This window comes from Poecilia reticulata, linkage group LG16 (genome assembly GCF_000633615.1).
Source record: "Poecilia reticulata strain Guanapo linkage group LG16, Guppy_female_1.0+MT, whole genome shotgun sequence".
NCBI lineage: Eukaryota > Metazoa > Chordata > Actinopteri > Cyprinodontiformes > Poeciliidae > Poecilia > Poecilia reticulata.
The window spans coordinates 23,953,991-23,974,488 of record NC_024346.1 but is presented as its reverse complement, the minus strand read 5'-3'; the positions used below and the strand labels follow the sequence as shown (position 1 = coordinate 23,974,488).

Here is a 20,498-nt window from a genome sequence, read left to right as displayed (position 1 = left end):
AAAACATAAAGAGCATAAACATGGTTTAGATCAAGGTATGTTCATGGGTTAGCATAAGCTAGCCAAAGCCCAGACCTAAATCCAATTGAGAATCTGTGGCAAGACTTGACAAATGACATTCACATGTGCTCTTTGTTCAATATTGATAGAGTTTAAGCTCTTTTACAGTGTTGACAAGAATGCTTGAAGCCATGTTTCCTTTCGTTCTACTTCACATTCATGCATTACTTCATTTTCAAGCATGCCTGTGTCCAACCTTTAATGTATATCCACTGCATGTGGAACTATGTCTTGCTAACATATCTTACAGTGGTTTTTCATGTTCTAATAACTTTGAGAAATGAGCAGAAGTTTTATTTATAGCAAGGTTGTAAAAAAAAAAAAAGTTTGTTTTATAAGTTACTGTGTTTCCAAGAACCATTTGTAAATGCTTGCCCTTTTTCATCTTCATCATTGTACGATTTTGTAAAGTCTTATATCTTCTAAAAACTCACTGGAAATCTGTAGCTCCTTAACAAACAAATAGATACAAAATGTTAAATGTTTGAAGCTTTAAACAGGTTTCCGTCTAGTATTGCTCTTTAATTGATTCCATCCATCCTTCTGTCAACTCTGACCAGCATCCCTGTTTCTCCTGAAGTAAAACACAGCATGTTGCTGCCACTTCCATGTTTCACAGTAGGGACTGTGTGATAAAAGTGTATTATTTTTCTGCAGCACATCATGCTCTGCATAATATAGAAAACGTGTTCTATTTATTTGTGCTTTACTTTCCATTAATTTGCCATTTTAAAAAAAAATCCTCAGTATTTTTTATTTTAGTCTTTCCTTTAAAAAAAGAACCTTCTGTTTTCATGTATCGTCTCGTGTGATTGGACCATATGAAGTGGACGTCCAGTGACGTAAGCTCGCTCGGGTACGTTGTGTCGTTTATCTCAGCTTCTCTTTGAGAGGAAAACAAAGCCAGTTAACATTGGAAGTCGATGTACTTGCGTTTCGTACGGCTCTGATACGACGAGTTTCGACCGTGAAGAAGGCCAGTAGAAAGAGATTTAAAGATATGGTGGGTAGTTAATCGTTGTGGTGTCTTGTGTTTTCCCCTCTCCTGTTTATATCGCCCTGCTGGAAGAAGGTAGCGCCGTCAAATGAGATCCGTCTATTTACTGGAGGCTGACCACTTAGCCCAGATAGCTTTGGCTAGCTACAGCAGGTTTTTACTGAAATGAAGGGTTTTACCGCTTTTGAACTCAACATTGTGAACTCTGTTTTAACTTCTCAGGGTTAAACAGAACATGACACGGTGTTGCGCATCTGTTATTTGTTGGCTAAACACCCTTTATTTTCAAATTGCCCGCAATATAGTGTTGCATATATGTTACAACAAACTATTAATTTCAATCACATGCCCCATCATAAGGACAGCTGAGATTAAGTTAGCAAAAAGTGGCACAGTTCCCTGATTGTCGTCTGTAAACAGAGCATCCCTTTGTTCCCCTACAGTACCTTCTCTTGTTACACACGGCTTAATGTGTTAACGTGAACTTGTAAGTTTTTCACTGTAGATACAAGAATAAGAATCCACCTCCTTACCTCGTAGGGTAAAGGAGAAAAAAAACACAATAAGTAGCTTGATATCACGATCTAGTTTGTTCAAGTTTTATCTGACCGTTTTGTTTTTGTTTTTTGTTTTTTTGTTTCTCCAGTGGGTGGTTTGAAGGTTCAGAAGCTCTCCCGATGATTCATCTGCATTGACAACTTTAGGTAAGTGTTAAAAATCGTGTGCGAAAGCGAGGCACATGTTACCATAATCCTCGTGTTACATCACAACAAACACTAAATTTATTTTTGTGCTAGGTCAATGGAAAGTCGTATGAAATTGTGGAGTACATTCTGCTTTTTTTTTTTTTTGGGGGGGGGGGGGGGGTTTACATATAACTAGAAATCTGCTATCCTGATACTCCAAAAAAAGATTCACCCAACTAGTTGTACAGTCCACAAATTCGGTCTTTGTAGGTCTTATGTCTTACGACCATAAGACGTGCAAGTTGCCACAAGCCATGTTGGAGATTTGGCAAACGTGTGGAAGAAAGTGCTTTAGTCAGACTAGACCACAGTTCTAACTTTTTGACCTACAGGCAAAAAAATTGTTGTGGAGTACTGGCATTGGAGATTACGCTGAGCACACCGTCTCCATAGTGATAGTAGGTTGTGGCAGAAGTTTGTTTGCATGTTAAGTTATTAAACTGTAATAACATCTTGTTGTTGATCAGATGGCTCGTGTGAAGAGAGAAAAGTGTTTCTTTTGCGGCTTTTCGAAATGCAAAAATTTCAATACAGGGAAAGAAAATCAATTGTAGTGCAAAAATATTTTATTGAAATTGCCGTGTTTCCATTTAGCAAATAAATTTTTTGTAATTTCGATTGGCGCAATTTTACTGTCAATGGAAATGCAGCTGCGGCAGTGTATGTAAACATTTGGTATCTGGTGGGGAACTTAATCGTCTCCTGTTCTGCAGCGCTCGATAAGGATGGCTAGCTGTGGCGAGGTTGACCACTCCGTGAGCTCGCTCCCATCCAGTAAGAAGGGCAGTGGCGGTGGAGGCGGCAGTAGCGGAGGCGGCGCCGAATCGTCCTGCTCCGACTCCAACGGCTCTTCCCCCGCCCTGTCCGTGCCGGAGTGCGCCATCTGCCTGCAGAGCTGCGTCCACCCCGTCCAGTTGCCGTGCCATCACGTCTTCTGCTTCCTGTGCGTCAAGGGCGCTTCCTGGCAGAGCAAGCGCTGCGCCCTCTGCAGGCAGGAAGTGCCGGACGACTTTCTGGAAAGGCCCACGCTCCTCTCTCCGGAGGAGCTGAAGGCGTCGGCGGGTGGCCGCAGCGGGGCGGCGAGCGACCACGCCTGGTACTACGAGGGCCGTAACGGCTGGTGGCAGTACGACGAGAGGACGAGCCGGGAGCTGGAGGACGCCTTCTCCAAGGGGAAGAAGACGGCCGAGATGCTGATCGCCGGCTTCCTGTACGTCGCCGACCTGGAGAACATGGTGCAGTACCGGCGCAACGAGCACGGCCGCCGGCGCAAGATGAAAAGAGACGTTATCGATATTCCCAAGAAGGGCGTGGCCGGGCTGCGGTTGGACGCTGACGCCGTTGCCGGGGCGCTGAGCTCGGCGGGTCGGGAGAACTCTGCAGATGGCGCCGACACCACGACGGCAGGTGCTCCGCCGCAGGCTGCCGCCGTCCCCGCTGCCGTTCCAGCCCCCTCCGCTGCTGCCCGGCCCCCCACGTCTCTCGGGGGCCATCCAGGGCCCGGTACCAGCCCCCCGGTGGAGGACTCTCTCTCCCAGCTGCAGATCAGCCCCAGGTCGGCCCCGCCTCACGACCGGTCAGAGGGCGGGGAGGTGGAGGGGCAGGATGACGACCAGGAAGAGACGTCCCCCTCCAGGTCCTCAGACCCTCACACCTCCGTGGAGGAGTCCGCCTCCGGAGACTGGAGCGACGACGAAGAGGAGGAGGAGGAAGAAGAAGAGGGGGGAGACGGCGACCACGCGGAGCCTTGGGAGGACTGGCCGCGCAGACGGAGACCGCCCCCGGAGGACAGGGCGCCCCCCCGCGCCTCTTCGGCCTCTCCCCCTCCGTCCTCCCACAGCAGTGGGAGGTCCAGGATGCCAGACGGCCAGTGTACAGTGACTGAGGTGTGAATCCACTCCATTTAATTTATGCTGCAGTTTGCTCAGACGCAGATCTGAGGTGGGAGAAGTGAGGCATGTCACGCTCGCACACAAACGGCTCCATGGTTCTTTTCTAGCGTTTTCTGTCTATTGGTTTGGATTTGTTTTCTCAGCGTCTTCATCGGTGCCGCCAGTCAGCCACTCATGCCCTCAAACTGAGACAGACGACGTGGTTGGGATGTAAATGATCTTACAAGTTTATATTTAACACATCATCATCATGAGAGGTTCAAGACTTCCTGTCAGTTGTCTGCGTTACTTTTATTTGATGCCTATAGATTGTATTCTGTTTAGGGTTCAAAAAACGTTGAAGCTACACTGTGAACTTTACTCACAAACCCGTTTTGCCCAAATCTAAGCCTGATTTTCAGCGACGATCCAGAACCCTCAAGGCTTCTGTGAGGCCGAGTCAGAGAGCGGTCATCTTCATAAATGGCTGCTTTGGGATCATCTAACCGTTTGGCTGACGCAGAAATGTCACCTGACTCAACCTCCATTGCACTGAAATCGATCAACTTGATCCTAGTTTCTAACCCAATCAGCTGCTTTCTCTGGGCCGATTCCTTTAAGGAGAAATCTCGTCTGGTTTTATCTACAGATACAGATAGAAAACTAACAAAACGAACTCCCATCATGCTTCTAAAGCTCCTTTGATGTTTAAATTACTTAATTACTTAATATTTAACAATGCAGATTTAGGAGGCAGGTAAATGTGTGGCTGCCTTGCAATTTATTTTTTATTTCAGATTAGTTAATTGAAACCCAAACTTATCGTAAAGATTGATGTGTATTTGAAATGAATGTAAGCATTAGAAGTTGTGATTATTTGTTTTATTGGTGCCCAGCCTTAAGGAATTGGCATTTTAATGTGAAATATTGGTGTTTGTTTTTTTTTGTGTGTTTTTTTTATTTTTATTTTTTTACTTTAAAGCAGCTCTGTTATTGTTCCCAACATCCCTGACTGATCAATTCTCAAGTGTGCCCGAAGTTTTGTGATTTGTTGTTAATTTGAAGAGAGTTTTATTTGAACACTACTGTCTGGTTGAGAGCTGATGGGTTTTATTATCTCCATTTCTTATGGCGGTTAAATGTATGTCAGAGGACATAAAATAACAAAAACAAGCTCTAGTTTTTGTCCATCCTGGAGAAATTTCAAGTGATGTTATTTTTTTATTAAATCATCTGCTTTTTTTTTTTCGACTTTCCATTCTGCAGAATAACGTTTGTGTAACTGTTTTGGCTTCAAACTTTTGTTACATGGTTTGTAATTTAAGAATAAACTTTTTTCATTTCATCATGCTAAAAACATATTTGTGATCATTCAAGTATTATCTTACTGATGTAATTAAATGTATTTTATTGCAGAGATAACAGGATCCGATACTTCACATACATTTTACTCGTCTGACAAAAAACAGCTAATTGGTCTAGTTTAGGGCTTGGTAAACTTTTGAAATTATGTAATGGTATTCAAAGCTTTAAATGGAGATTAATGTGTTAAACTGTAAAGCAAACTTGTCTTGAAATTATAAAAGATGGAAATCAACCAGTCTGATCCTTCAGCAAGCTTACTTACTAATTGTACTGTTGGCAACTTGGATCCAAATTCAATATGCAGAACCAGCAAACTGAATCAGAACCAAGAGCCTTCCGGGATTCTTTTCCTGTCTTCCAGTTCTAAATGAATTAAATCCAAACTTTTCCCTCAGGACTAAATCAACTCAATTTCTCTAGACTCCAGAGAAATTGATCGGAGAGGTGGGCAGGTTGGGCGATTATGGACTTGAAAGTTGATTTTGTGGCATTATAAGGAAAAACGACCTGAAACATGTTTTTAAGGTAACTGTACATCCTTGACTGCCCGACAGCAATCATAGGCCCACATACCCAAATACTGCTCTTACAAAAACATTTCTAAACAGGCTTTTTCAGGACAACGGTTACGTAAAGTGTGATGTACTCATGAAATGGTAAACGGTACAAAAACAATTCAGTATCTGAGGTTATCCAACATTTAGAATATAATGTCCAAATTCTTTATGAATTTTTTTTATTGCAATAAATTCCCATCCCTAATTGATTTCCTCTTGATAAAGATTAATAATCAGCTGATATTCTGATCCTCGTAGAAGTTAAGCTTCTTCAGTAGTTAAGAGTTCATGTTGTTTTGTTTCCATTTCTTTAAATAGAACATTAAAAAACAAGGAGCCTGATTATTAATTAGTTAACCAATACTAATGAGCCCCAACAATCATGCAGTTTTGGTTGAAGTGTGAACATTCCTATTGTTGGCACAAATATATAGCATTTCTATAAATCCATAAATCACAAAATACCTCCCTTATACAATAAAATTGAATTTATTTTGTTAATAGCGATTCATTTTAGGCGTGACACTGAAAAGTGTCTTCATATAGTAGTTTAAGTTCATCATTGCTACATTGTTCAGCTTTTCTGGGCGGATACTTCCATGGTGGGCTGCTATTCACCAGGACTTTCTGTTCACCTTGTAGGCGTTTGGTATTCTGCTCACGGCGCGTTTTGAACGCTCTCTCTGGGACCTCCGCCAAGAAACGCGACCTCTGGAACGGCAGCACGAGACAAGGGTCTGCCGGCCTCCAGGGGTCTGTCCTGCTGCTGCAGTTTGAGCACATCTGTGGTTTTCCAGCACTGCTTGGATAGATCCGCGAATGAAAATTATTCACACACACACAACACGTCTCTGGGATTTCACTTTGGCTCGTTGCAGAAATCTGATGATGCTCGGAGCACAATCCAAACCCTGTGAGTTAAAAAGGTTGCTCTGGTCTAATGTAGGAGGAATGATATGCAGACGTCAATGATGTTTGTCACTTGGAATATCTTGCAAATAGCATAAGCAAACAGATTTTCAAAAAAAATACAAATTAAACTCCCATTCTGTATTATCCATTTAAACATGAAAGTGCTTTGTTTTTATTAAAAAATGTGTTTCTAAAATATTTTTTAAAACTATCGTGACAGTATGAGACAATATGTGAAAAGAATCAATCTCCTCCTGTTGCCTCTGAGGAACTGTACCAATTCTGGTCAAGAACAACCAATCAAGGGCCAGGAGGAGGGTCTTAGCGCTGTCAATCAAACCTTATGCACTTGCTGTTAAATGTGCCACTGGTGGAGAAACAACTTACCATTACAGGAAAACACTTTATCCGCTGTCATCAGTTGGCCATGCAAGCTAGCCTTAGCATTCGCAACATGCTAACACATGGCAATGATTGACAGCACTCCATGCTCTGATTGGTTGTTTGAAGATAGCAATGGGACAAGGACAGAGCTTGATATTTTCACAGATTATCTGTCTCATACTATACCTTCATAATGATGACAGTTTGAACAAATATATTAAAAAAATATTTATTTTTTTTGTAAAAGTTACATACTGCAGCTTTAACATGGTTTCAGTGAACCAAAAGTTTGGAAACATCAAACACCAATCTGAATCCGACCCAGAAGCAGCACACGTTGATCTTGGCTAATCTGGACAAATCTCAGGACGCTGGGGCCAAGTTATTTGTGCTTGGACTTGCTGGCCAAGGCTTGCAGATTAGCCAGAGCGCCCCACACCGTCCCAAACACCTCCTTCTCTGTCCGCAGAGCCTCCATCAGGGGGAGTTCTCTTCCTGCCAGCACTACTTTTTTCACCGCCTGGATCACAGGGACAGGTCCTTCAGTGTAGCGGCAAAGCCAGTCTTCGGCCTGCTGCAGGGGGGTGCTGGCACCCGGGGCGTCCCCGTCGGCCTCCAGGACTCCGTCTGCCAGTCCGACGTCCAGGCCGCGTTCAGGGTCCACTTTCATGGCGCCGCCAAGCAGCTTGAGAGCATTCTGGCTTCCAACGATGCGGACGAGTCGCGCAGCGCCGCCCCAGCCTGGAACCAGACCCATGTGTTTGTGGACAAACTGGATCACGCTGCCTGGTGCCATTAATCTGTGAGGAAGATTGTTATATTTAGGATACATTTTCATGAAAAAAAACAAACAACATATTTCTTCTGTTTTTGATTTTTTTTGTCATATTGAAATATTTCAGATCAATACTCAAATTTTATTCTTACAGAGTAAACTAAAAATCAAGTTTTCAATCCATTCATCCATCCATGAACATTATTATAGAAAACAGTTAATCTGTGAAATTTGTGTCCCTCTGCCATCTGCAAAAATATCAGTCACAAACGACCTATCAGACCCAGGGGGAGGGTCTTAGTGCTGTCAATCACCCTCATGCATGGGCATAAATAACTTATTTTTTAATGTAGAAATCATCTACCAATCAAGTTTATTTGTGTAGCACATTCCAACAACAACGCAGTTCAAAACATCATAAAAACAAAAACACAAAGTCATAAACACACAGTCAACAACTGAAACTTTACATTTTGCCAAGTGCCAAGGATGACACAAAACAACATTGGCCCTACTTCTTTCACATTTGGTCAGCTTAATATGGATAGCTTTTTTCCCCTTACCAGATAAAAATAATCTTTTAAAAACTGGATAAAAATTTTACTAGGGTTATCTTTGAACGATATTCAAACATGTCTGATGATCTGAAACATTTAAGTGTGACAAAAAAAGCGACAGAAGAAATGTGTATGGAGACTTACGACACGTAAAATGTAATGAATATATATGTTGGAATGCTATTGTGCCCTATTTATTCATTTCTAAATGAAAAAGCGTTTCCTTTGATATATTTGAAACAAACCAAAAATGGAAGCTCTTTACCTAAAATCGCAGGCGGTGGTGAGTTCTGCACCTCCTCCCAGGGCTCTGCCCTCCACCAGGGCAACGGAGACCAGGGGCAGCCTGCACCGAGAACACCACTCTGTCAGCACATATGAGAAACAGCACCTTGAAGGAAACCCCACGGCATGACGCTGCCACCACCATGCATCACTGAACAGTAGCATTTAGCGTTTAACTTAAACTTTGATGAAAATGGGCCAAATCTGTGGTGATTTGCAAGGTAGTAAAACATGCATTTTGCTCTGCAACTCTGAAAATATTTCCTTCAAAGCTTAAGAATCGGCCAAAGATGAACCCGGACTATGCCCGTTCTTAAATAATGTAATTGTTTTGAGTCAAATAAGCAGTAAAATAAAATAAAAGATGTTTATTGCTTCATTTGCAGTTTGCAAAACGTGAGCGTTTACCTGAGCATTCTTGTGAGAGCGTCCTGCATGAACATGCACATTTTCATCCCGTCCTATGAGGGAAGAACGGACTCATTCAGATGTGTCCAGACGGCCAAAACAAAGCAGCCGGTCAGAGGTACCTGGGGGTTGGATATTGCTCGGACTGCGTTGAGGTCGGACCCAGAGCAGAATGTCTCGGCAGCGCCCCGAACGACGAGGCCTTTGCCTTCAGTCCAGTTTTCCAGCTGGCTCACCTTCTCCTCCAGGTCCACCATCATGCTGCCTGGCAGGAGGAACAAAACCCAAAACATCAGACTGGACCGTAAAGACTACGACTTGAAACAACACACTAAACTAGGGTTGAAAAAAATTTTCTGAAAATTCAGAGCACCAATTGATTATGTACATTTTGCATATAATAAATACAATTTCTCACTCCTCAAGTGGTAGTTTTAGCTTCATCTGGTTCAATTATGTAAAAAATAATTACAGAAATCTCCTATTAAGCACCTTTTGCTATCCAATTATTAGTTATTATCAAGTAATCAAAAAAATAATCAACACATAAGCCCTACACTGTATTGATAAGTTAAGCAGAAAGGGTTGAACTTTTTGCATTTTACAGGTTAACTTAGAAATATTTTTTAGCTGCAGAAACTACCTTTGCTACAAACGATCAAGCATGCATTAATATGTTCTTGCGTTTTAGGCAATAAAATTATTATTTTTCCTTTTAAAAACAAATGTATTTATTTGCATTTTTAATGCAATTCTAATATTGTATAAAATAATCTTAAATGTAGAAAAATAAAAGCAGAATAGGCCTTTTATATCTGATTAATCGACAGAATGAGTGATGGATTAATCGATTTCCATCAAACATTTAAGTGATTATACCGGAGAAGGCGTTCATGCGAGCGGGGTTGTTGATGGTCAGCACAGCGACGCCGGAGTCCTGCTTCAGCAGGTCGACGGAGCCTCCAGGAAAGGCCCGCAGCTTCTGTCTGATCTCCTCCTGGCTGAAGCCATGGGTGCTGGAGTAAAGGCAGCAGCGGCGGCGGCTCGTTGTCTGCAGCCTGCGGGGACAGAGAGGCGCCATTTAAACCCTCACTTGTCCCGCCAGAAACACGGGAGTCCGTGTTAGTTAGAGTGGTAGGCATAAGATGGCTTTGAAAATCGCTGAATTGTAGCTTTTTCCTCCACCGGGGAGAATGAATTTTCTGTACAAATACGGGTTAAGAAGGTGAACAGCTGAGCTCGTTTACTTCAGTACCTGGCCATGAAAGCACAACAGCTGCCGCTCCTCAGGAGCTGTCTGTTCAGGGCGCAGAGGACCATGATGCTGCGTGACGACTGAAGAGGGAGAAAAAGTTGTTTACCTGCAGCATCACTTTCACAAAAACATGTCGAAACAGGTGATACGAGCAATTAGATTTTTATTTGGTTTTATATTGTCATTTTAAAATGTAGTGTATATATAGGTTATGATGGAATGGTGGTTTACTCAGAGAAACTGATGCTAATGCACGGTAATGTTTACATTTTTAATTCTGAAAAATGCTAAAAATGCCGTTTTTACTCTCCTTTAAATTAATGGGTTTCACAGAGATTTGTGTTTCGCTTTTGACACAAAAGACAGAACACTGAGGTTTGTGGTTGTAACTTGGCAAAAGGTGAAGGCACTCACAAAAATGATGAGAGAGAAGTGAACCGATAAATATTTTTAAAATTTGAATGTAGCAAAAAGAATCGCATAGAAATTATCCACAGTGTCACTACACAGTCAAACAAAGGGTAGAGAGGAAAACCGAGGTCACCCAAATAATAATTACGTAAATTCTCCGCACCAACCTTGTACAGCCGTGTGGTGTCGCAGTTAAATCTGCACCACTAGGAACAAAAGCAAGAGAGAGAAAAAGGCCCGCTTGGGTGTCGGTGTATTTAGTTTTCAAATTCCGCCACAAGATGGCGCCCCACAGCAGATTTTAAATCTCTTGCGGAAGTGAAATCAAAATGATCCCTGCTTTTTTTTGTTTGTTTTACAAATAATAGCCTGCAGTGGTATTCACCTAACACGAATTAATATTTTTACCTGCGGTTTTCTAACACAATTAAAATTCTTCTTATCTGATGACAAGAGAATTAACTGTCTTCCACGTTTTCTCTTCTCCCAATAAGATAGATTTGTTTTTTCTCCTGAGCTACAGAAAAGTGGGCCTCTTTGGTCTTTCACATGAACATTGAGTATATCAGCTAAGGAGAAGTCACTTCTTTTCACAGTAAGTAATTTGTTGGTAAGTCTTTGTGTCACTTTAACATTCTTTGCATATAAGTAAGTAGATATTATATGGGCAAAAATCTGCCAGATTGTTTGGAAATGCCACAAAAAAAAGTGAAAATGAGTGGGGAAACACATCTGTCTCCTGTGTTCTGATTTATGTCTTCTGATGCATAAATCTTTTCCTTCCATCCACACTTCCTCTGCTACTATTTAAAAACCCTCATAAACTACAGACAAGTAAAGTAAAAAAAAAAAAAAAAGAAGCTTTTTCTTTACTTTGGGGGGGAAAAAAGGTGCACTATTTCTGCAGTGCAAACTTAAAAGGTAATCAACAAGGTGCCTTTGCATTGTATCCAAGGCTACAACAGGGTAAGCTCTGTTTGACGGTCAACACGTCTCTGGTCTATTTAAAAGTGGGGAAGGAATTCAGAAAGGTTAGTTGGGATGTTCCCAGACGGGCTGTCTCCCCTTCCGGCTCTAGACATTCAGCTAAGACATCTAGCTCTAGCCTGCAACGCATTTATGGGTATTATTCCGCTGGATGCTGAAACTGCAGGATCCAGTGGCGTTGTGATGTCTGCATGATGCACAGTCTGTACAAGCCGCATTCTGTTCTGTCTAACTGCGGCTTGGATTTCAGTGCTGCAGCTGCAGACTGATAATTCAGCTGCTAATGGAGGCCTGTCTGAGACTGCAGCTTGGCAAAGTGGAAGATACAGAGGAAGAGCTACACATGCATGCACAAGTGCTGCCCCATGCACGACCGTATGTGACTGCGAGTGCGCGATCAGTAAAGTGATACACAGTGTGTCGATCAATAAGGAGCCCTCCTTCACAGGAAGTGTGGGAATGTGCTGCAGTCAGCCTGGTTTTAAAAGCAGCTCTGAGATAAGATACGTCATGCACATTGAGAACTTAGTTTTTTAAATATGTGCCAAATCACCACAAAAATATATATTAAAAATTCAATTTTTTTACTGTGGAGCAGTCAGTAGAACTGTTATCTTGCTGCAAGAAGGTCTAATTTCAACAGAGCGTCTCTGAATATGCAGTTTCCTTTAGACTGGTTTCACTTCAGCTTTGTAAATGGAAAAGCCAAGATAGACCTGAGTGCATAGGGAATGGATCAATTTATGAATCAGACTGCATCTTTTGAATTATTGATAGCCAAATTAAATGACTAACAAGAATCATACAAGCTTGTCTGGAATATGTTCTTTTTATATATAAAAGAAGTACTGTTTTTGTGGAGTATGCAGAAATTATATGATTATGTGAATTTATGATCATCATATATGTTGTGTGTGATCTTTAAAAATCAAATAAACATTTAAATATATATATATATTAAAAGCAGAGCATCTCCAAGATAGTGGAACAAGAGACTGACATTGTGGATGTGCAGATTAAAACTGCTGCAGCAGTGGGATGCCATTCTCATTATAGGCAAATATCAATTCAAAAAAACATTTCCACCTTGTTGAATTTATGTCATTAACTAAGGTAGTTCTAAAGACAAAAACTGACTTGAAGTCGTACCTAAAAAAGAAGTGACTGGTTAGTGTATAAGCTTTTTTCAAAATACACTATGAGCCACAAGGTGGTTCTAGTTTAGAGCAAAACCACTGTTCAGTTGGCAGGAAGTATATAGCGACGCCAACAAGCCATCTTGGAAAAGTGAAATCTGTACTTTTACTGTCACCGGTATGATTGTGATCAGCTGGACAAACACTGCTGACCCCACAGATTAAAAACGGGAATAGTGTCGTGGTTTATTATTCCAACAGCAAAAATGATCCTGCAGTAGCGTTTGCTTCCACACTTTGCGTCTAGAAAATAAGCCACTGCTGTCACTCTGCTGGGCTGATCAAACGCAGATCGCTGCAGAAATTCTTTCCAGTGCTGTGATTTTAAGCAGCTCTAGCCTGCAGGCAGTCGGCGCTGGTTATATAATGGTCGCTCCATCTGGAGACCTCCAGACAACCAGCACAGGTCTTTACTGGGAATTAACCCTCTTTCCCAACCTTGACACAGAAAAGCAGGATGAGACATTGGGCGCGGAGCTCAGGCGAGCTTCACGAGAGAATGAAAATATTTATATATCTATCGGGAGAGGGGTAAGATTTCTGGCTCCACAACACTGCCACACCTGCTATTTCCATCAGCAAAGGGTGCCAGGTTTCAGGGTGAGGGGCGGGGTTGGGTGTCTGTCCCACTCAGGGTCGCGTGTCTCTTTAAATTTATCAACAGTCCTGGAAAAATGTAATAAAGAAAGCTAAGTGATGATTTATCAGATGAAATGTTAGGCTTTTTTCCACATTTCAGTTTCTCTGATCACTGTGCAGATATTACTTGGAGGAGCAGATCAGGGTGTCAGTGAAGACATCTGCAAGTTGGTAAAAAAAGCAAAGGAAGCCAGACAGTTGTTTGGTTCTGGTGCTTCAGTTTGCCGGCTGCAGTGTCGCATACAAATCATCTGAGTTTAATGTGAATATTTATGTGAAAGCTGCAAAGTTTAGGAGTGGGATAGCAGTGCACCTCTGCCAAGGGACAATCAGCAGAGCATGATAGTCCTCAAGTGACATTAGGAATTAAAACTCAGGCTATTGATTATTACACTTTTAGGTAAAACTACAAAATATTACATGACAACTTAGCATCTTCTCCAAGCATCCCAAACTCCTTCTACTTCCTCCATATTGCAACCACAAGCTTTTATATAGGCAGACATTTCAGTTTCTACATGACTCCAAATATCTGCAGCTGTCACTGCAATGAAAGGTGGGATTACAAATGTTCACTCAAGCCACACTTTTCAGATGTTTGTTTTGTTTTCTTAAAGTGAAAACCACAAATTAGTTTGTTTTTTTCCAAGTTCCCAGCTATGTCCTACTTTATTTCAGTCTTCTGCTTAAAATCCCAAATAAAATAACATACATTAAAGTTTTGTGGTTTTAACATGATGAAATGTGAAAAACGTCAAGGCATTTTTAGAATATTGTTTATTATACAAAACCAAGAGCAAAGGCATCGTGTTTCACCATCTTTCAGCCATAAAAAAACGCTACCTAGCAAAGTAACATCCTCAAAGATGAGCATTTAGAGTAAAAAAAAGGAGCATGTGTTATGCAAAAAAAAAAAAAAAACAGACTTGTAAATACAGTTTACACACAAACCTTAAAAAAATGTTAGCTATGGCAAAAAAGAGAAATTTTATTCCAAACAATACACTTAAAAATCAAGAAAATGCACAAGAAACCAGCCTTTGGTACATATTATAAAAAGTCGATTTTTATGCAGCTATTACTAAAAGTAAATGTTTTTTTTTTTTTTTGCTTCACAATAATAAACATAAAGTCAAAAAATAAAATATTCTGGTCACAGTCAAGGTACAGTCCAGTCATGTGCTGCAGGGTACTTTATGCTAGGGTAGTCATGCGCAGAGAAATCTTTGCTCCATCTCTCCATGTCTGAGCTGAACTTACTGATGCACACATTTTAATTGAAACTAGTCTTTTTTTTCAGGTTGTAAATCCAGTCTGTAGCAGAGATAAATTAGTTAAAAGCTGTTATTAGTAGATTTGTAAAGCTACGCTAGTGGTCAACGCTGAAATCCAGACCTGAGCAGATTATTTATTAGATGCTGTCCGTCGTGCCTGGCAGGTTCACATGGGCCATAATGACGATACTTGTAGCTGTATGGAGTTATTCACCTTCCTTCATCAGGTATGTTCCACAGGATGCCACAAACACAGTTTGTCGATGAGTACATTCGAAATAAATTTTCTGTCCTTCGTATTGACTTGGTGTTTACAAGAGGGGGAAAAAAAAAAGGATAAAATGTTCGGATTTTTTGTCAGTGAAGGCTTCTGGTTGGTTCTGAAAACACAGCAACGTGGAGTTTCAAATGATGACGGTCTCTATGTGAAAGCCGTGTGTGTAAGCGAAGGAGGAAGAGTGCTTCTGGAGGGGAAAGGAAGCAGGGATGACGGGCGTGGTGCACGGAGAGGACGAGGGAGAGGAGGATGAAGTGGGGGAGCGGCTGGCCCATCTGGAGGGGAGGCGACGGTTGGCAGGACGGGCGGGCCTTGAAAAGTTCTTGTGGACGGAGGGAGGCGTGACCGAGGACTCTTCGTCTTCCTGTAGAGAGGCAGCAGAGTTAGCATTTAGGATTATCCCGCTGTTCCGTCTGCATCCAAGCTGACGCACTCAGTAACTTAACATCGTTTCACGTGTTTCAGCGGTTGTCTTCTTGAGCCTGGGGAAAATAACGGGCATATTTCAAACAGGAACTCTAAACACATCGGCACGCTCCTGCGTAAAGGTCACACAAGTAGCTCTGATTGATTTCATCCCTAAGGGGGGGCAGAGGGGGAGCATTTGAAGTCAAGATAGCTGACATGTGAGGCACTTCTTCCCCTCGCCAACTCTTCTGAATCACCAAGGTTTAATCTCTGACAGTTCCACTAATGTGGTCCTCCCCGTTTCATTCTTTTCATGAGGTTCTCGAAGCTGCCCTTCATAATGACTCCCACAACATCTTTAAGATTAGCATGACTTTAAAGCAACGTAATTACTTCAGCATTCTCATTTTTTGTGGTCTGCCAAGGCCAGTTAGTCAGCTGGCTTCTTGCAGATACTTCAGTAATTACCACACAACGGCCAGAAATCACCGGGGCCTTCTGGAAGGACTTAAAAGTCCAACATCAGGCTGGTGTGGGCTGCAGGTCCCCTTCCTGTTTCACTGTCAGCTCCTCGGGAGCCTTTCAGCAATGGAGTGGCCCAGAAGCCCAGATTATAATGGAGGCTCTGGCCTGCTTTTATCTCTTAGCACATACCAGAAATAAACAACATTCCCACAAGAGCTGGCCTCTGTCGAGGGCAATTACTTACTGTTTAACAAAGTGTTGGAACAGAAAGCAACGCACAAGATCCTCCAGGTCCACTGACACAGCAAGCTTTGAGGATGCAGTCTAACTGAACCGTGAAATATATAATGATCAGGCATAACATTATGACCACTGACAGGAAGGTTGCCGCATATCGCCCAGAGCTGGGCGATATGTCTTGAAGTAAAATCTAAAACTTTTTTCATATCAGATCCGATTTCCAATTTTAATCGATTTTTTTTTTTTTTTTTGATTTTTCTCTGAAGTAGAAATTGCAAATAAATATTTAGTAATAGTGGTTATAATTTCAAAGATCCCATCTCTGAGTTGTATGGTCTCATTTTACAGGACAGAATCTGCTGCTGGCAGATTCTGTCAGCAGCAGATTCTGTCAGCAGCGATCTCCAGTTGTGCTGGAGATCGCAGCACAACTTCAGGCGTCTGCTAGAGTTCATGCCTTGATTGGTCATAGCTACAAAAAGGGGCGGAGGCAACTCAGGCTGAAACGATTAATCGTGATTAATCAATTATTGAAATAATCATCCAATTTAGCAATCGATTGTTAACTGGAATATGCAGCCTCAAAAAATGCCATTTGTTGAAAGAATGCACTCAGAGCAGTAATTAAGTCTAAATGGTACAAAACAATTGACATTTTGCATTTATGATTTAAAAAAAAACCGTTTCTTATCTGTAAATATGTTCTAGCCAGAACTCCTCAAGTGGCAGTTTCACCTTAATCTGGTTCAAATTCTGTTAAATAAATCTCATATTAAGCATCTTTTGCAATCCAATTAATTGGTTAATCCAAAAAAGTAACACATTAGCTCTTCATGGTATTGGTAAGCCAAGTAGAACAAGCTGAGCTTTTCACATGTTGTTAGAAGTATTTTGTCTCCTGCGCATGATCAAGCTTATGCCAAAGGAATGCCACGTTATTTCATTTTTAGGCAATAAAGTTCCTTTTAATATGAAAGTGAAATTGAATCATATGTTTATTTGCATCTTTTAATGTATTTCCAATGTATAAAAAAGGTTTAAATGAAAAATCTGCAGCATGTGCCAGTTTTTATAATCAGATTAATTGATTAATCATCAGAATAGTTGATCGAATACTCGATTACTGAAATAATAATAAGTTTAAGCCCAGTGGCAACACACTATTTGGCAAGTGGACATAATGTTATGCATGAGTTCATGTTTTAGTTTTAATCTACAAACTGAAATACCTGAACACTGAACTGTGCAGCTAAGGAAGGGCGAGGCTTGACTCACCTGCACTTTCAGCTGCATCTCATTGACACTGTGGAGGCTGACCTGTGCGGTGGGTGATGTGTGAATGTGTCTCAGAGTGGGACTTAAAGGCAGAGGGGCCATGTCCAGCATGTCCAGTTCTGTGGGGTTGGAAACCATCTCGTTCTGCAGCGCACGTGCGGCGCTCTCGTAGTTTTTCAGAATCTTTTCCACGGCACCGTAGTTGGATCTCGAACCCTCCGGTCGAGGGTACGCAGCGAGGGTGAGAGGCTTCCACGGATGTTCGTTCATGATGCGAGGGACGGGTCTGGAGGAGTCGAGCTGGAGAGGAGAGTCTGACCTCTGTCTTGGCTGCGCCACATGTCTTTTCTTGCTCTCGGCAGACGGCTGAAGCGGGGAGACGCTGGCTCTGGCTGGCTGAGGTTTTGCTTTGTGGGGATTTTCCCTGTTGGAGTTGGAACTCTCCACAGATTCGTCTGGCTGGGTGATCGCAGATGAAGGAGGCTCGTGGGTTGCTCTTTGTTGGGATTTCCTGGAGAAGCTGCCTGTTTTTCGCAGTTTGTGCTTGGCCTCACTCTGGGAAGGCTTTGGAGCCTCTTTGAGTCCGGGATGCGGCTCGTCCAGTGAGAGGACGGAAGGTGTTTCTTTGGAAGCGCTCCTCATCTGCACTGGCTCCGATTCAGTGTTTTGTTTGGTAGAAGTTGAGATAGAGGGTGATGGCAGCGCTTTAGAATATGAATCTGTGATGTCAATGGAAACATCAGAGCACATGGATGGAGATGTAGCGTCATTGGGTGGTAATATGTGGCTTGATGTTCCAAACACTGGTTGGCACGCCTCAAAAGAGGTCTCTTGTGCATCCACGCCCCGGCCCATCTCAGCCTGAAACAAAGTTCTGTTGAACTCGGCTGTTTTTCGCTCCAGCATCAGGTTTCTTCTGGAGCCCTGGAGGCTGGGACTAACGGACTGAATTCCTTGTGAGATCGAATCCACTGGGAATTCCTGGATAACTGGAAACACTTGGACCTTTCCGACATCATTGTTTTTCTGTGGGCACAGCTCTTTCCCAGCAGTCAATATGTTGACCTCGGAGAAGCTTTTCTGGACGGTCCCGTATGTCAGCTGTTTATTGTGGGTCAACTTGCTGGCGTCACAGGACCAGCGATTGTGGCAGCAGCCCGTGTTGCAGTTGGAGTTGGAAGGTATAGAGCAGGATGTTGGCACGCCATCTTTAAAGACTTTTCCCTCATTCTCCTGAAGCATGGCCTCAAACTTCCTGACAATGGATGGGCTGTTACACTTTCTGTCCAACAGAACACAGGGGCTATGGCACTTCCTCATTGTGGCCATAGGGGACTCTGGGATGTGGAGTTCTGTGTCTGGATTAGAGGAGTTTAGGTTCCAGGAGGAAGTACGAGGAGGAATGGGTGGAGCCGCCGTCTCCATGTCGGAGGATTCTCCAGGACTTGTCTCTGCGTCTCCGTAGCGATATGGATCAGAGGTGTTTGCCATCCAGGTGTCGCTTGAACTTCTGTTCCAGGTGCTTTCTGGTGACAACGTGATCCAGTTTTCTCGCTGCAGAGCCCGGAGGTCATCGTAGATCTGGCTGAGGTCGCAAGGAGCCTCTTCTACCTGCAGAAAGTTTTTTTCATGTCCCTCAGACGGACACAGGGATTCGGATTGGTTCCTAGAAGAAATTAGGAAACAACTTTAACCCACTGATATGGCATTGTCTAATTTCACTTCTTTACAAGTGAGAATTAAAGTTTTCCATGTGCAGATTCCATTCTTTTCCAGACTCAGTCTAAGCATTTTGGTGCAATAAAAATATGACGCATATCTTCTTTCTCCTCTGTCAAATATTAAATCAGACTAAATATTTTCTGTTTTAGGTCAGTTGAGAGATTTGTTGTTTTTGCTAATGCCACAATAAAGTGAGATAAATAAGTGCATGTTAAATTTTAGGTACGGTACGATTCAAATTTTAAAGAAAGAAGAAAAAGCAATTCTAGCTAGCCTAGTTTAGTTTGATCTAATGTCATCAAATGAAAAAAGTGTCTTTTTTGTGCAAACATTTGGTTTCAAGTACAAGTCATGGACTTATTTACATCTACATAAAATTTGCCTTTCTCCAACAGTGAGGCACATGTGGTATTAACTATGTCAGCCTCATCAGATTCTGGTTATCAAGATGCTTGCAAAAAGAAATCCACCTCTTATCTCCGCTCTTTTTCCTGATCTCGTCCTGGTAGCTACAAAGCTCCTCGCTAACTCGGGCTATTTCCTTTAGAGCCTGAGAAAGAAGGACACAACAGACAGAAAGACAATGAGACAAGATTAACATTTTGTAATTGGGAAGTAATAAATACTTCACAAATAGTCCCCTGATATTAACAAACACATGTTGAAAATCAGCTTTAAACACTCACAGCATTGAGCGCAGTCGTGTTCTTCTTCTTGTCACTCCCGTAACTCAGTCTGGCCCAGAGAGGACTCTCCGGAGGAACTCCTTGGAGACCTTTATCACTCCCTATGGAAACGTATTCCTGTGGCGTCCCACTATCCGGAGCGCCACAGTAAAAAGCCTCCAGCTCTGCTGCACCTCCAGCTTTCTTATTATCTCCCGATGAGTCTTGCTTCCAGGTTTCTCTGGATCTAGTTCCAACCAGAAGCTCGGGTTGTAAGGGATCGCTCTGACTGAATCGCACATCCACGTTAAATCCACATGGGCTGCCACCGTCGGCGCTGATGTTTCTGTTCAGACCTAATCCGGGTGAAGGTGGGTTTCTGGTTGGTTCTGACGGAGTGCTGCTACTGAGCAGCTCCGACCGGGAGTTGTCACTGAGCAGACTGGAGCCCGTGCTGGTGGAGCGCATGCTGAGTCGGTGCACCGCGTCGTCGTCTTGTTTCATGCCGTCCAGGGCCGGACCCCCTCGACTGGATCTCACCTCACAGTACAGCTGGAAACACAAAAGACAAAAATAGATGATAAAAAAACTAGGGATGCATACACATCAGCAGCAACATCGGGACTGGTCGATATTAGCTATTTTTTAATCATATCGGTATCTGTCCGATAAATAAAACTCGGTCGAGATTAACAACTGATATTTATTTCAATCTCACAGTGATGAAGAGCAATTATCAGTGAGAATGCATTCCATGCATTCTCACT

At 42.4% G+C, this 20,498-nt stretch overlaps 3 protein-coding genes across 9 annotated transcripts in view; 1 reads left to right on the top strand and 2 right to left on the bottom strand.

Annotated features, from left to right (window-relative positions):
- The first annotated feature begins 905 nt into the window (after nt 1-905).
- On the top strand, nt 906-5,031 carry LOC103478335 (E3 ubiquitin-protein ligase rnf146-like). Its single transcript, XM_008432096.2, has 3 exons — nt 906-1,063; nt 1,704-1,761; nt 2,517-5,031. The coding sequence occupies exon 3, from the start codon at nt 2,529-2,531 to the stop codon at nt 3,693-3,695; it is 1,167 nt and encodes a 388-aa protein (XP_008430318.2). The 5' UTR covers nt 906-1,063; nt 1,704-1,761; nt 2,517-2,528; the 3' UTR covers nt 3,696-5,031.
- Nucleotides 5,032-7,107: 2,076 nt separating this feature from the next.
- echdc1 (enoyl CoA hydratase domain containing 1) lies at nt 7,108-10,837 on the bottom strand. Of its 4 annotated transcripts, none has more exons than XM_008432093.1 (7): nt 10,751-10,837; nt 10,173-10,252; nt 9,797-9,975; nt 9,040-9,182; nt 8,918-8,970; nt 8,490-8,570; nt 7,108-7,692 (listed from the first exon to the last, which is right to left on the bottom strand). In XM_008432093.1, the coding sequence occupies exons 2-7, from the start codon at nt 10,235-10,237 to the stop codon at nt 7,275-7,277; spliced, it is 939 nt and encodes a 312-aa protein (XP_008430315.1). In that variant the 5' UTR covers nt 10,238-10,252; nt 10,751-10,837; the 3' UTR covers nt 7,108-7,274. The 4 variants fall into 4 exon arrangements, with proteins under 4 accessions (XP_008430315.1, XP_008430317.1, XP_008430316.1 ...); XM_008432095.1 differs by having other exon boundaries at nt 8,918-8,940; XM_008432094.2 differs by lacking the exon at nt 10,751-10,837 and adding an exon at nt 10,587-10,741.
- Nucleotides 10,838-14,352: 3,515 nt separating this feature from the next.
- The window catches only part of LOC103478331 (protein SOGA3), a 34,284-nt gene continuing 28,138 nt past the window's right edge, over nt 14,353-20,498 (bottom strand). For 3 of the 4 annotated variants that reach the window (XM_017309414.1, XM_017309413.1, XM_017309412.1), the window contains 4 exons: nt 19,753-20,283; nt 19,537-19,616; nt 17,345-19,010; nt 14,353-15,320 (listed from right to left, as the gene is read on the bottom strand). In XM_017309414.1, coding sequence (XP_017164903.1) covers nt 15,084-15,320; nt 17,345-19,010; nt 19,537-19,616; nt 19,753-20,283 — 2,514 coding nt within the window. In that variant the 3' untranslated portion in view covers nt 14,353-15,083. The other variant, XM_008432091.2, reaches the window with a different exon arrangement.